The sequence below is a fragment of the Mus caroli genome, unplaced genomic scaffold, assembly GCF_978045245.1.
Source record: "Mus caroli unplaced genomic scaffold, Mus_caroli_1 scaffold_3, whole genome shotgun sequence".
Lineage (NCBI taxonomy): Eukaryota > Metazoa > Chordata > Mammalia > Rodentia > Muridae > Mus > Mus caroli.
In genome coordinates, this window is record NW_028227258.1 from 124,996,808 (window position 1) to 125,013,156 (window position 16,349).

A 16,349-nucleotide genomic window follows, 5' to 3' on the forward strand; every position below is an offset into this window, starting at 1 on the left:
CTCGTAGACCAGACTGGTCTCCAATTCACAAGGATCTGGGTGCCTCAGCCCTCTAAATGCTGGGATTCACCACCGCACCCAGCTTTTATCTGTATTTCATAACACATAGAGAAAGTGGCTGGATATGTGAAATTGTTTCATTAACCATTTGTAGTGAAGTGAGATTAAAAGATAATGAGATATGCAGATGTGAAAGTGTTTTATAAATCTGCTGAGTTTTGCAAGTCTATCATCGATGTCAGAAGATGATTATACTCAGCCACTAGAAACAGTCTGTGACCTAACATACAGGTCTCTATTGGGAATCCTCAGGGCTTGAAAGGACAGTCACACACATACAGGTACAGAAAAGCTGCTGTGGGTGGGTTGTAGTTGCTCGGGGGGGGGGGAGGTGCCTACTGTGCAAACCCCAAAACTGCATAATGGGGCAGGTTAGCTGGTCTCGGACAGAGGTCTCTGTAGGAACGTCCTGAGGCATCAAGGAGGAGGAGGCGGCTGTGGTTGCTAGTTATTGTGCACACTGGTCTGTCATTTGGAAAGCCTTGTACTTGGACCAGAGGAAGGCTTTTGGCAATTCTTTGAGCCGGGCAGAGGGAAGGCTGAGGTACCGGGGTCCTTGATATAGCTCTGCACTAAACTTTCAGTCAGGACTTCATCTGCTTCCACACTAGGCTTTGTAGCCACTAATGGAATGGAGCTATTCCAGGGTCTGAGGACTCCCAAAGCTGCTCAGATGAGGCACTGTCCATGCAGGGAGCCTTACCTGAATTCCCTAGCCAGCGCTGGCAGGCTGGAGTGAGATGGAACAGCTGCAGAGATGACTTCAGCCTGTCTCAAAGGGACTTCAGCCTCACTGTCCTTCACTTGATAAACAGATGGGATGAGAGAGAGGATCAGGAAGAGATCTACAACCCCACCACAACTGAGAACAGAATCACAGAGTCACTCGACCTCCCCAAACATCAGGTTTCCCATCCATTAAATGTGATTAGGTGAGATGATGAATTCAAAAACTTTTAAACATTAAAAAATAACCAAAGAAATAAAAACTGTTTCCATGCTGAAGGTCATAAACTTTAAAAGTTGCTTGGTGAGGACAAAGTTGGAGTCGGCTGTCAGTCATTCATAAATTTCTGAGTGTTTGTGAGAAACTGGGATAATTTACGATAAATAAAGTTTAAAAGATGAATTTGGAGCATCACCCCAAGGAAATGCGGATTTCATGGATGAACAAACGACGTGCTCCACTTTCAAAGGACAAGTACAGGGTCTGAACTGAAAGCCAAACAAATTTTAAAGAAACCAGTAACAACAGATGAATTCACACTGGCCTCACACCAGACCAAACTGTAGCTTTAATCCCATGAAAGATCAGGCAAAAGAAACTCTTGTGGGAGGTGGAGTCCTCAGTAGTTTGCATGAGTGGACCGTGTAAGCAACAGGTGACAGGTTCCCTGGGCAGCATCTCTAGGGTCTGGGCCTGCCTTCACTTCTAGGAGCAGCTGGAACAGCTAATACTGAGCAGTAGAGCTCTGTGGCTTATGACACATGTGGTAGTCAGGCAGCGACTGATTACATCACCTCTCCAGCCAGAAACCCCAGCTGCTGTGTCAAGGATGTTAAAAATGGAAAGTGCACCACAGCTGTTGGTAGCTTTCTCCCCAAGCATTTTAAGAAACTGGGAGGCCAACCTTTGTAATGATGCCAATTATGCAATGCTCCATAGGGGTGAACTGTGGCCCCAGGAACTCATTCTACAGGCTTTTAGAAACGCAGCCATGTAAATTTCTCTAATGGAAACAGCTGGAGAAATAGAGATATTGAGCCTATGAGGACATCAAAGGCCCCATTGTGTGGAAAAGCCCCCACACAGGAAAATGTGTGGGCCTGACTCCTTCCATTCTGGAAGGGGAGGCCTGAGTTGCTTGGGCTGGGATGAGATGCTGAAGATCTGAGAAGAGAGACAAGAGCATTGAGGCTGAGAGTTATTAGGTAGATGGCATACTTAATCTGAAGGCACAGAAGGTGATGATGACCAGGAGACCTGTCCCCATCCTGCTTCCCTTCAGACATGCCAACAGGGCCACCATGATGCCAGAAGTTGTCAAGCTTACTGCAAGATCCATGCAGAGTTTTTTGTTGTTTTCTAGAATACTGTCCAATGTTTGGAGAACTATCCCAGCACCATTCTCTGTTCTTTGTGAGAGACTTTAGGCCAACATTCCTTACATTGCTTAATCTTCCTGCCTTCACTATTCCCCAGCATCAAAATTCCACTTAAAGTAACTATCTCAAAACTCTTTACATTGCCCAACATCCACCATTTCTCAGGATGTTATCTGTCTCCATCCAGGGATCAGGTCGATAGGAAGACAGATGGTATGACAGTAGATTCTGGAGTCAGAACATTCTAGCTTCAAATCTTCACCCTACCCTTTACTGGAAATAAGGCTGAGTAACCTCAATGACTTATCTAATCTACCCACAGTGTGCATGTAGCAGTCGAAGACAACTTGTGGAGTCAGTGAGAACTGACTTCCACCTTTATGTAAGTTCAGGGATCAGAGAGCAAGGTTTGTATAGCAAGCCCCTTAGTCTTCTCATCACGCTACATCCTCAGTTTTCAAATCTACAAAATGGGGTAGGTGTGTGGTGAGGCTTATGTTAATCTGTGTATTTGCATATATTTTCTCCCTTTCTATGTACTCCAGGGTGTTTTAGATGATAGATAAATGTCTGCATAAAGACTAGACCAGTACAAGTTATTAAAAAATGGGGACATCACAGGCAAGCTCCCTGAGAAAGACCCCGTCTCTACCAGTTGATTTGGAACTATGTTCCTACTCCATCTCGCAGCCAGTGTACTACACGGAGGATAAGGAATCCGATGTATCCTATTCAGGCGACCCACTGAGAACACGTGGGATAGTCCCTAGCTATTACTCTCAGAGTGCCCAGGTACTTTTAGGATTAAACCCAAATCTACTGAATTAGGGGGAAGAAGGTTGGCAAGATGGCTCAGTGGTAGAGGCTAGGTAGAGGCTAGTAGCAGAGGTAGGCACACAGACTGGATGACTTTTGTGTTTAGATTTCTGAGTCACACAAGGTGACAGGAGAGAAGTTACTAGCAAGAGTTGGTCTCTGACCTCCACGGGTGTACTGCGGCACATACACACACACACACTCACAATACACATGTACAAATGCATGTACACATACATACGAACATGCATACATGCACACACACACCCTCATATACACATACACATAAACATGCTCACACATACATGTGCATGCACATGCACATACACACATGAACACATGTGTGTGTACACACCTGAAAATATTTTTTAAAAATGAAAGTGCAACTAGAGACATATAAATAACACCAACATCCTTAGATGCAACCCTTCCTGAGAATTTGTTGGACATCATACTCTTTTTAAAAAGCATAATAAACATCAAGACACTTAGACACAAAATATGTTAAATTAAATTTAAAAGAACAACAACAATGACAAAATAGTACCCCAAGCTCAACAAGCATTCTAGGTGTCCTTAGCTTACTATTTCTCTGGCTAACTGTATGAAGCCATCTATCACCCTGTGTGCAATTAGCTCATCGTGTAGATAAGAAGGTAAAACCATCTTGAAACAGGAAACCAATATCCTTCCTGTCTAATCAACAAATCTAAAAGATTTATTCTTTTCATCTATCTCCTCTTGCGTTTGTCCACCACAACAGGCTGCTTACAGGTTCAGGATGGTTTTGACAAAGAGAACATTTTCATGAGTTACTTTTGTGTCTCCACCCCAAAGAGGAAAATTTGTTTCATACAGAAGGCGTTCATTGTATGAATTAAAACTGCCACCTAAGTGTGGGCTAACCCGACCAAGAGGGATTTTACCTAAATCCATTCAGTCAGTGTATGGGGGTTTAAAGAAATTCCAGAGAGTCATCAGAAGAGGAAAAACAAAGGTAATGCTTTCTGCCACACAGGTAGACTCTTTGAAAATATGTGTAATATGTAAAACATCGCGACACCCCCATATTATTTTTCCAGCATTAACAGTATAAATTGCCTCCCATGCTGAAGAGCTGCCTATCGCCCTTGCTAATCACTCCTCACAGTGACCTCAAGTCCTGCAGGCATGTACAGCATGCAGCTCGCATCCTGTGTCGCACTGACACTTGTGCTCCTTGTCAACAGTGCACCCACTTCAAGCCCCACTTCAAGCTCTACAGCGGAAGCACAGCAGCAGCAGCAGCAGCAGCACCTGGAGCAGCTGTTGATGGACCTACAGGAGCTCCTGAGCAGGATGGAGGTAAGTGCAAGGGCATCCCATCTATAGCCGATACCTTTAGCTTTCTTGCCAAAGGTTGTGTTTTAATAACAATGTGTTACGCTTTCTCAGAATTACAGGAACCTGAAACTCCCCAGGATGCTCACCTTCAAATTTTACTTGCCCAAGCAGGTGAGTGAGTTTCTGTGTTTAACTGGTGCTCTAATGAATTCAAAGTAACATGCATGTGTATAACATGTAAATAACATGTGACCAGATGAATAGTTCCTCATCTGAAGAAAATAAGTTTCTCTAATATCTCTGTAAAAAAAATCTTGACAATGGTACTCCTTTTAAATGGTTTTCTTTAAATTTTCCTCTGTATTTATGTGTTGGGAAAGAGGGAATGAGAAGAAAATGCACGATGATTGCATTTTGATGCTGGGATAATTTAAAGACTGTGTTGATTTCTATTTTATGCTTGTCCTACAGATATTTGAGAGAGGTGCATTATTTCAGCTTGTTAAATGTCAAAATTGACTTGAGAGGGTCTCATTTTACACACACTTTACTGTTTTAAGAACGATTCCTATGACTACATTTTTGAGGAGCAGCATAACCAATGTTGAGATTCTAGGGCCAATGATCTGCAGTGGAGTCCCAGCCCTGCTAGGGCCCAGCTCTCATGGCCTCAGGAAGTTGTCTATGCTCATTCACTCACTTACATAAATGATCATTGCTATGCTTATCACTTGTCAGGTTTCAGAACAGTGCCTGGCCAACAGCACACAAACACACTATTAGTGCTAGAGAAGAAGTCCGAGATGTATAAAACAATTTTGGGTTTATACAGTCTCTTTTTAACCAGTGGAACTAGAGAGCTGTAATATGATACGACACGATACTATCTCTCAATATTGAAAGGTTTTTTTGGTCTCCTTTGGAGGCAGAATGTTGTGTGATACAAAACAGCTTACACAAGCTCTTAGAACTCCAGCAAGGGTAGAAATTTGCTCTAGTCCTGACAGTCACAGGAGGATGGACAGCTTTGGTTCTAGAAAGAGCTTGTCCCAAGTAAATCCAAGCCTAGAGCAAAATGGGATCTAAGGGGACAAAGAGGCTGTTGACCCACTCCGATTGAGTCAGGGGAACTTTGCCTCTAGCTGTTCTACAGGAGATGAAAAAGAAAGGCCCCTGTTGCTCTTCCAGCTTAGTTAGAGTCACATAATGTTCAACTCTCACAGTAACAAACTGGAGAGTTCTGTGAGGAAAGGAGCTCCACACTGAATACCCAGGACACACCATAACAAGTTGGAAGGTCAATAGCAGACCAATCAGGAACCACGTGTTATCTTGTCAATCCTCTTCCTCTAAGGATTGTTAGAGAAACAACAGAGTTCATGTTAATTTAGAGAGTGGTGAAATTCCTAGAAATCTAAGTTTTAAAATAATTATTGAAAACAAGAGTAATGTGGTAAATTCTGCTGATGTTTTCATTTAACCTGCATTCAGTGTGTAAGATTTAAAAACAATAGAAGCATGTAATTCAAAGACTGTGGTTAATGAAAGGATCGACCAACCTGACTGGGCCACCCTTGCTCCCCGTTCATGTGGTTGTGGGAAAGACACTGATTGTGAGAAAGACACTGATTGTGAGACTTGGTAAAATGGAGATAACACAGTTCACTTTAGACTTAAAGCAGCTGACTTTATGGAAATCATAGTGTACTATAGAACTTTCTCCCTGTATATGTATGTAAATATGGATGATGTATTTAAACATTAGTTCATACATGGATCAGAAAAATTCTCCCAAGTGTTCTGCCAAAATATTATGACCTTTTTTCATTGGGACAAATAGAGTTTACATTTTATTTATTTATGTATTTATTTATTTATGTGTGGAGATGCATGTGCATCACAGTGTAACTGTGGAGGTCAGAAGAGGAACTATAAAGGCGTTAGGTCATTCTTCCCACAATGTGGGTGGGTCACTGCAATTGAACTCAAATCATCAAGTTTGGTGGCAAGTACCTTTACCTTAAAAGCCATCTTCCTAGCTTGACATATGGGTTTTTTAAAAAATTCATCTTTAGTAATTGCAGAGAAGTATAAATTTTAAAAAATATTACATGTGTCTTCCTGGCTATCTTGACACTCATCAGTCAGGGCCATGATAACCTAATCTGTAAGATTTGGGACTATGACTGACAGCTGGCATCCAAGGATTCCTGTCCCTTACCCTTCTCTGATTCTCAACTCTGCCATTAGGTATTAGAATGTAGAATGTGAACCTTGCAGATTTCTTTGTAGATTGGAACAATAGTCTGAACTTGCGCTATGCCTTGATAGGGAAACATGGACTTTTTATGAAGTCTAATGAAGCCAAAAGAGCTCACTAGAGCGGCCTGACAGTCAATGTGAACCTTATGGTTGTGAGCTCTTGCTCTTCTAGATTCATGGCATCGATTACCTCAGTCCCCCTTTACACTGAGAACAGGGAGTGGTAAAAGCTATGTGCTGCCTTCTCTTGATTAGAGAGACTGCAGACTAACTTCTGGCTCTTTAGTATGTGGTGAGCTGAGCTGATGGTTAAGCTTATTACTCTTCTAGGCCACAGAATTGAAAGATCTTCAGTGCCTAGAAGATGAACTTGGAGCCCTGCGGCGTGTGCTGGATTTGACTCAAAGCAAAAGCTTTCAATTGGAAGATGCTGAGAATTTCATCAGCAATATCAGAGTAACTGTTATAAAACTAAAGGTAAGGTGTTGCTTTATTTGCTAATCTGGAAATAAAATAGAGAAGAAATGCATTTTTAAGTGGCTTGCCATTTCTGGTCTTTGTTGGGTTCTGTGCATTTAGTCAGCCAAAGTTTAAAGTCACTGTGCAAGTGAATCCTTCCACTGTAGGATGATGCTAGAATTTCCACCTACCATCACCTGCAAGGAAACTGGGAACATGAACACTCTGCTCCCTCCACACCAGCATAGAACTGGATGTTAGAGAAAGCACGGAGTAGAATTCTACAAGAAACAAGCAACTCTTGCTGCTGTTATGTTTATCAGATCAGGAAAAATTATCTGAAAAGTTTTTCCAGAGAAGTTGTGCTGGTATTGGTAGAAAATCAGACATTTCTCTCCAAACATGGCAGCCATTAAAATGGACAGAGCAGGACGGGGAGAGCCCACTGCAGAGCTTTGTTTTTAAATGCACAAGAATCATGGACTCTGGTGAGACAATAGCAGCAAGCCTCCAAGAGGGTGTGGGCTAGTCCATTCCAAACCAAAGTCACATTTCAGTGCACTGTTTCCATTTGAGGTTTTGTTTTGTTTGTTTTTGTTTTTTGTTTCTTGTTTGGTTTTTTTGAGACAAGATTTTTCTGTGTAGCCCTGGCTGTCCTGGAACTCACTCTGTAGACCAGGCTGGCCTCAAACTCAGAAATCTGCCTACCTCTGCCTCCCAAGTGCTGGGATTAAAGGCCTGCACCACCACTGCCCAGCTTCCATTTGAGGTTTTTAAAGCAGGCTGAAATACACGTTATCTAGATGTTGAAAGGTGTGAGTACTTACCTATGCAAAGACAGGTGCTCTAAAATCTATGGCCAACATCAGAAAGTTCACCCCTAATGAATGGTATAAACTTTAGAGCTACATGAGAACTAGAAAAATGTTTCAAGGGCCACATATTTTTAAAAAATGAAAATTCAAGACATTAGAATATTGAAGTAGCTATGTAAAGAGGGTATATAAGACCACAGCAGCTTATTTGAAAAGGAGTATTTATTTAAAAGGAATAATCTGCCTCATTTGACTTACAAGGAATTAGTCAGATTTGGAAAAGCCATCCCATAAATTTGTCAAAATATTTCCTTCTCAGCTTGTCACCTAAAAACAGAATTAAAATATCTCCTTTAGCAAAGAGGGTTAGCTTTCAAAAAGCTAATCCACAGAACAAATTTATAATATTTATACATGTACAAACTTTGTGATTCATGTGCACTGGTATCAGGGTAGGTATATCTATTTATAACAAAGTTCTCCAAATTTCCCCCAATAGATGCTTGTCCTAACCTACTCTGGGTTGTTCCCATTCTGACTTGGGGGAAAAGAATAGAATAATAGACTCTTAAGATTTAGCAAAGAACATATAACAAGTATCATTTCTCCATTCCTAAAGCCTAAATTGATGCATAGCTGTGTACACTTACCAGAGAAAACGTGGTCAAGCAACTGAATTCTACAGAAGTGTTCAGTGTCTCCATCAAGTGCTCATTGGTAATCAACTCTGGAGAGCTTTATTTTGTATGCTTTACCATTTGGTATCGTAATAAAACATAACCCAATAATTGTGATCATTTAAGAAATGTGAATGTTCAATATATTTAACCAGTGTTAAAATAAATGCCTAAAAACTTCAGTGAAAAATAATTGTATGTAAAGTAAGCTACCTTAGCCTAAAATTTTATATTCTTTTTTAGGGCTCTGACAACACATTTGAGTGCCGATTCGATGATGAGTCAGCAACTGTGGTGGAGTTTCTGAGGAGATGGATAGCCTTCTGTCAAAGCATCATCTCAACAAGGACTCAATAACTATCTACCTCCTGCTTACTACACATAAGGCTCTCTATTTATTTAAATATTTAACTTTAATTTATTTTTGGATGTATTGTTTACTATCTTTTGTAACTACTAGTCTTCAGATGATAAATATGGATCTTTAAAGATTCTTTTTGTAAGCCCCAAGGGCTCAAAAATGTTTTAAACTATTTATCTGAAATTATTTATTATTTTGAATTGTTAAATATCATGTGTAGGTAGACTCATTAATAAAAGTATTTAGATGATTCAAATATAAATAAGCTCAGATGTCTGTCATTTTTAGGACAGCACAAAGTAAGCGCTAAAATAATTTCTCAGTTATTCCTGTGAACTCTATGGTGGTCAGTGTTTTCAAGAATCACTTTCCCCTAGAGAAGTGTGTAACATAAGACAGGAATATCTCACATTTCTTACATTTTCCTTTTAAGTGCTGATTGAATCTTTAGTTCTGTTATAAGAAAAGCTTATCAGGAAATAATTTCATTTCCTTTAAGTTTAAACAGTATACTAAGCAAAAAAAAAAAATTAAACCCTTTGTCATAGTCTGCTTTGAGTTATAACAAAACTCCTGAGTCTCGCTACTCTTTACAAAGCGGCTCACAGTTTTGGGTGTTCAAGAGCATATGAGAATCTTATGGCAAGGTGGCTTCCCAATAGTGAACAGTGGGAGTGTGTGCAAAAAACGGTGTGTGTGTGTGTGTGTGTGTGTGAGTGTGTGTGAGAGAGAGAGAGAGAGAGAGAGAAAGAGAGAGAGAGAGAGAGAGAGAGAGAGAGAGAGAGAGAGAGAGAGAGAGAGAGAGAGAGATTCATAACCACCTAACCACCTATTCTTGCAGGAAGTTGTCCAGTCCCACACAACCTGACCCATATCCCTGAAACGATATTAATTCATTGATGTGGTAATCCCTGGGCCATAATACAATTATCATACACCAACTCTACCATTACCTACCACTTTCACACCATCACACTGGGAACCACTTTCTATCCCATGAGTCTTTGAGCACATCTCACAGAATAATGTGCCCTCTACAGTTTAGCACTGATGTCTGCATTTAAAAGCCTCACCTGGATAAATAAAAATCCTCTCCTTTTCCTTTGTTTTTAATTGGGTGCTGGCAAAGTCGACTAAGATGCAGAAAAAGAGCTCCCTGCCTTTAGCTGTGTCTCTTGGCCACAGAACTTGCCTTCTCTCAAGGTGGCTCTGTGGTTACATTTTCTTTGTGGATCTTACCTTTCCTTCCACATCTCCTTGTAAGGTGGTGGAACTCGTTTAGTTGGTGCCAGCTCTAGGGTACCTGTGCTATCCTTTACAGACTCCTTGTTGCTTGACCAAAACTTTATAAATGATCCCTTCTTCTTGGGGATGCCACCTGTTTTCTGCTAGAACTAAAATGTAGTCATTGTATCAGAAATACCACCAGGAAATATACCCCCATATAGGACTCTGGAATTGTACTGATTATATATTGAATGAAAACAGTAATAGCTGTGCATGTCTTGGTATGTGGTATGTCTTGATTTCATGGTATGACAATAACATTTATATAACTATTTATATAATCTGATGTCTACTTAAAATTACTTTAAATAGAAGAATGAACACTTGAGTGGAAAATAGCACATGCTACACAAGCCCTAACCCTGAGCAACAACTCCAACAGAACAGAACATAAACTATAGGTAGCCAGAGCAGACCTTAAAGCAAGAAGGACAGAGATTGGTCATGGTTTTATACTGATCATGTTCATTCCACAAAAACATACCAGTACTAAATGTGATCCAGAGCTTCCAAATACAGACAGAGGCTTCTGCACCTAGCCTTGATAGAGCATGGGACCAGAGTGGCCTCTTATGACTATCCATGAAAATGAGACTCTGAACTACAGGCAGGACATGTGACTAGAAACGGATACAGCTGAGCTTCCGCAGAAAGCACTGTAGTTTCGATGACGTAAAGAAACAGAGGTTAGAGTTTCGGTTTACTAAAGGAGCCTTGTACGAATGTAAGCCACAGTAATAGAAAGAAGGCAACTATAAGAATAGCTACAGGAGTATCAATAAAATCTAATTTTATTTTTTATTTTTTACTGGGCAATAAGCATTTTTAGGTACTAAAATCATCAACAAAGAATAACAGTCAGAGAAAGAATGTGCACTGGAACACCAGACCCTCAAAAACTAATAATTCTCCAAAACTGGAAGGTATCCAGGTTCAATAGATCAGAAACTCTAATAGACTGGACTACCCCAGGTTAGGTGCTACAAATCAAGAAGACTGTGTCTTAGAGGGAAGAGCAATCTAGCCTCACAATCCTAGAGTAGGAGCAATCTAAATCTGAGTATAGACTGTGCTGGGTCTGCTCTAAGAGCTTTAAAACAGCCAGCAAGACAGCTCAGCAGTGAAGGAAATAGCTACCAAGCCTAATGGCTTGGTGGTAGAAGAAGAGAACCGACTCCTGCAAGTTGTCCTATGATCTCCACAAGGGGACCATGTGTAGCAAGACAGTATGTCAATACATAGCTTAGCTTGGCTTTCATGTTCATCCTGTCTCTTGCTCTTTAGTGCTGGGTTACAAGTATGTTACCACCTTGCTGGATTTAGCACCATTTTTGCACAATGGTATAACATGGGTTTAAACAAGTATGGTGAATGGGAGAGAGACAGGGGAGGATTGAAAGGAATATGCTAAATTTGTACTCACAGATGTGTAAAGAAAAGATCTGTCATGAAAGAATCTTGGATTAACGGGTAGGCTGAATAGGATTATTAGTAATATGGTTAATGTATATGGGGTCATTTGTATTTTTATTTGTCAGTATCTCAGAGAATGTATTTTAAAACAATACTATTTACAACAGAACCCCAAACATCAGATATTTGGGAATAATTGTAATAAATATGTGCCTGTTAAAATAAGAAAATATCTAGACTTTAAGAGCTAAGTAGATGGTTCTAAAGATTTAATTGCAAAATTTGATATCTTAAGATGTTAATACTCCCCAAGTCTATAGAATTAATACAATCACACTGAATTTTCAGTCAATTTTCTTTGGAAGTATATGACAAAGGCTCAGGCATTGGTATTAGATATGATAGTGGCCTCAATAACTAGGCTTTTTGGGTAAAATCCTCTAAGGAAGGTATGCTGGTTAAAGCAAGCCTACTGATAATTAGACAAGATGATGTAAAAGTAAGGGCTTTTAGTAGATTACCCATTTTTTTCCAGATGTCTTGCTCATCATAAAGCTGTGAATCCTGAGCACATAAAAATGTATAGCTTTGAAGAATGTGTGTGTGTGTGTGTGTGTACAGATGTGAAGGAAAGCTAGAGAGGGTTGATTTACACCTACAGTTACTATTATAAGGCCTAATTGACTGAATGTGCAAAATGTTAAAAAAATCTCAAAATATCATTTTAGTAATTGCACAGATGGCTGTGAACAGTGTGGTTAATGAGCCAAGACATAAATACTACAATAGTACTATTATTTCAAGAAGATTAAAATCAGATTATTAAGAAGATTGCTGCAACTACTACAGACCCTGAATGAGAGGAGGGCTGAGATGGGGTAGGGGTCTCTGTGGTTAATGGGAGTCAGAGGTGGAGGGTAAATTGTGCTGATTTTCCTAGGGCTGCAATTAGAAGGCCTAGGAGAGGAATTAAGTTGATGTTGTGAGGAAAAAAATATCTGTTGAAGTTCTCAGGAGTTGATGTTTACAAAGAATCATGTCTAAAATGAATCCAATGTCTCCAATGTGATTATACAATATTGCTTGGAGGGCTGCACTATTTGCTGATAAAAAAATGATATGATACCTATGCCTTCCCAGACAATAAAGTTGTTGGTTGAAGCAAAGATAATGAATGTGATAAAAAAATAAAGGAGGTATTTGATAAAATAGTCTAGGAGAAGTAGGAGTGTACAGATCATGAAGAAAACTCTATGGTTGATAAAGTCATGAGTAGAGAGAGTAAGCAGAAATAGTCAAATTTTAAACTGCTGGTTTGGGAGAATTAACAAAATAGTTCAGTGTCCTTAGTAATTAAGTGTGTCAGAACAGTAGAATGATATTAGGGTAAATAGGCTAAGAAGAAAAGCATATTTGATAAATGAATTTACACATAAAGGAAACTGATTTAATGCCAGTTATACAAATAAAAATCAGAGTGCTGGCCGGGCGGTGGTGGCACACGCCTTTAATCCCAGCACTTGGGAGGCAGAGGCAGGCAGATTTCTGAGTTCGAGGCCAGCCTGGTCTACAAAGTGAGTTCCAGGACATCCAGAGCTACACAAAGAAACCCTGCCTCAAACAACAACAACAACAAAAAAAATCAGAGTGCTGGTGTGAACACTTCCCTTCCAGTCTACACCTGTGCTGGGGCAGATAAGCTTGTCTGCCCCTCACTCTATACACTACAAGTCTACAGGTCTCCCAGGAGATCTACTGCAGCCAGTGCCACAGAGCTCCCAGGAGATCCGCTGCAACCAAGGGACACAGGAGGCAAGCTCCAGACAGGGACACCTAGGCCAGTTAACCCCAGAGATAACCAGATACAGAGACTCAAGAAAAACAAAAGCTGGTTCTTTGATAGAATCAACAAGATAGATAAACCCTTAGCCAAATTAACTAAAGGACACAGAGACAGTATCTAAATTAACAAAATCAGAAAAGAAATGGAAGACAGAAAAACAGAAACTTGAAGAAATTAAAAAAAAAATTCAATCTTACCTCAACAGCCCTTACTCAACAAATCTGGAAAATCTAGATGAAATACATGATGTTTTAGACAGATGACATGTACCTAAGTTAAATCAAAAGCAGGTAAACTATCTAAACAGTCCCATATCCCCTAAGAAAATAGAAGTCATTAAATACCTCCCAACCAAAACCAGCCCAGGACCAAAATGCTTTAGTGCAGACAAAATACAACACCCCTTCATGTTAAAAGCATTGGAGAGATGAGGAATTCAAGGCCCTTTTACCTAAATATAATAAAAGCAATATATAGCAAACAGCCAATATCAAATTAAATGGATATTTGAAGCAATCCCACTAAAATCAGGAACAAGACAAGGCTGCTGTACTGGCTAGTTTTGTGTCAACTTGACACAGGCTAGAGATATCACAGAGAAAGGAGCTTCAGTTGGGGGAAATGCCTCCATGAGATCCAGCTGTAAGGCATTTTCTCAATTAGTGTTCAAGGGGGAAAGGCCCCTTGTGGGTGGTGCCATCTCTGGGCTGGTAGTCTTGGTTCTATAAGAGGGCAGGCTGAGCAAGCCAGGGAAAGCAAGCCAGTAAGTAACATCCCTCTATGGCCTCTGCATCAGCTCCAGCTTCCTGACCTGCTTTAGTTCCAGTCCTGACTTCCTTGGTGATGAACAGCAGTATGGGAGTGTAAGCTGAATAAACCCTTTCCTCCCCAACTTGCTTCTTGGTCATGATGTTTGCGCAGGAATAGAAATCCTGACTAAGACAGCTGCCCATTTAATATCTGTTCAACATAATACTTGAAGTTCTAGCTAGAGCAATTAGACAACAAAAGGAGGTCAAAGAGATACAAACTGGAAAGGAAGAAGTCAAAGTATCACTATTTGCTGATGATATGATAGAATACATAAGCAACCCCCCCAAAAAAAAATCTACCAAAGAACTTCTATAGCTGGAAAACAACTTCAGCAGTGTCTGGACATAAAAGTAACTCAAACAAATCAGTAGCCTTTCTTTATACAAATTATAAATGGGCTGAGAAAGAAATTAGGGAAATAACACTCTTCATAATAGCCACAAATAGTATAAAATATCTTGGTGAAACTCTTACCAAGCAAGTGAAAGATCTGTAAGACAAAAACTTCAAATCCCTGAAAAAAGAAATTGAAGAAGACCTGAGAAGATGGAAAGATTTCCCATGCTCATGGATTGGTAGGATTAACATAGTAAAAATGGCCATCTTGCTGAAAGCAATCTACAGATTTAATGAAATCCCCATCAAGATTCCAACACAGTTCTTCACAGACATTCAAAGAGCAATTCTCCATTTCATGTGGAAAAACAAAAACAAAAAACCCAGGATAGTGAAAACAATTCTTAACAATAAAAGAACTTCTGGGGGAATCATCACCTCTGACCTCAAGCTGAACTACAGAGCAATAGGGAAAAAAACCAGCATGGTATTGATACAGAGACAGACAGGTCAATCAATGAAATAGAATGGAAGACCCAGAAATAAGCCTACACTCTTATGGACACTTGATCTTTGACAAATAATCCAAAAACAAGAATGAAAAAAAGAAAGCATCTTCAGTAAATAGTGGCCTTATCTGTGATAGCCAGAACCTGAAAACAACACAGATGTTCCACAATGGAAGAATGGATACAGAAATTGTGGTACATTTACACAATCGAATACTATTCAGCTATTAAAGATGAGGACATCATGAATTTTGCAGGCAAATGGATGGAAGTAGAAAATACCATCCTATGTGAGGTAACCCTGACTCCAAAGGACATATATGGTATGTACTCATTAATAAGTGGATATTATCCAAAAGGTACAGAATACCTAGGATACAACCCACAGAATCTAAGAACTTTAACAAGCAGAGAGGCCAATTGAGAATGCTTCAATCCCACTTATTAGGCGGAAGAAAATAATCATTAATCATGGGAGGCAGAGGGAGGGAGGGAGGGATTTGTGTGGGAGAGGAGAGGGGAAAGGGAAAAGGGGAACATGATCCACTATGGGGTGGGGAGAAAGGAGAGAAGCTCTGAGGGCCAGCAGAATGAATGGAAATATACAACCTCGGGGGTGGGAGGTTGGGGGACCCTCTAGAAAGTACCAGGGACCTGGAAGGTAAGAGACTCTCAGGACTCAAAAGGAGGGACCTTAGATGAAATGCCCAACAGTGGGGAGAGGGAACTCATAGAATCCACCTCCAATAGAAAGACAGAGCATCTCTGACTCAGAATTGTTCCTGTCTAAAAGAACTACAGGGACAAAAATGGAGAAGAGACTGAGGGAAAGGTAGTCTAGTGACCAGCCCAAATTGGGATCCAGCTCAAGGGGAGGCTCCATGGCCTGACACTATTACTGATGCTATGGTGTGCTTACAGACAAGACCCTAGTATGGCAGTCCTCTGAGAAGCCCAACAAGCTGCTGACAGACAAACTCAGACACTTAGACCCAAACATTGGACTGAAGTTGGAAACCCCTGTAGTTGAATTAGGGAAAGGCTAGGAGAAGCTGAGAAGGAGGGTGACCCCATAGGAAAACCTGTAGCCTCAACTACCCTGGTCCCCTGAGATTTCTCAAACACTGAGCCACCAACCAGAGAACATACACTAGCTGGTTCAAGGCCCCTCACACATATACAGCAGAGGACTGCCTGGTCTGGCCTCAGTGGGAGAATATGCACCTAACTCTTGAGGGAGTTGAGGTCCCAGAGAGTGAGGAGGCCTAG

General features: G+C 40.4%; 2 protein-coding genes across 2 annotated transcripts in view; one reads left to right on the forward strand and one right to left on the reverse strand.

Moving 5' to 3' along the window:
* The first annotated feature begins 4,152 nt into the window (after positions 1 to 4,152).
* On the forward strand, positions 4,153 to 8,884 carry Il2 (interleukin 2). Its single transcript, XM_021158166.2, has 4 exons — positions 4,153 to 4,326; positions 4,417 to 4,476; positions 6,898 to 7,044; positions 8,762 to 8,884. Exons 1-4 carry the CDS (start codon positions 4,153 to 4,155, stop codon positions 8,873 to 8,875), a joined length of 495 nt encoding a protein of 164 aa, XP_021013825.1. The 3' UTR covers positions 8,876 to 8,884.
* Adad1 (adenosine deaminase domain containing 1) overlaps positions 8,088 to 16,349 on the reverse strand; it is a 54,349-nt gene continuing 46,087 nt past the window's right edge. Inside the window, exon 13 of the mRNA XM_021158165.3 lies at positions 8,088 to 8,168. Coding sequence (XP_021013824.2) covers positions 8,110 to 8,168 — 59 coding nt within the window. The 3' untranslated portion in view covers positions 8,088 to 8,109. The remainder of the gene's footprint in view (positions 8,169 to 16,349) is intronic.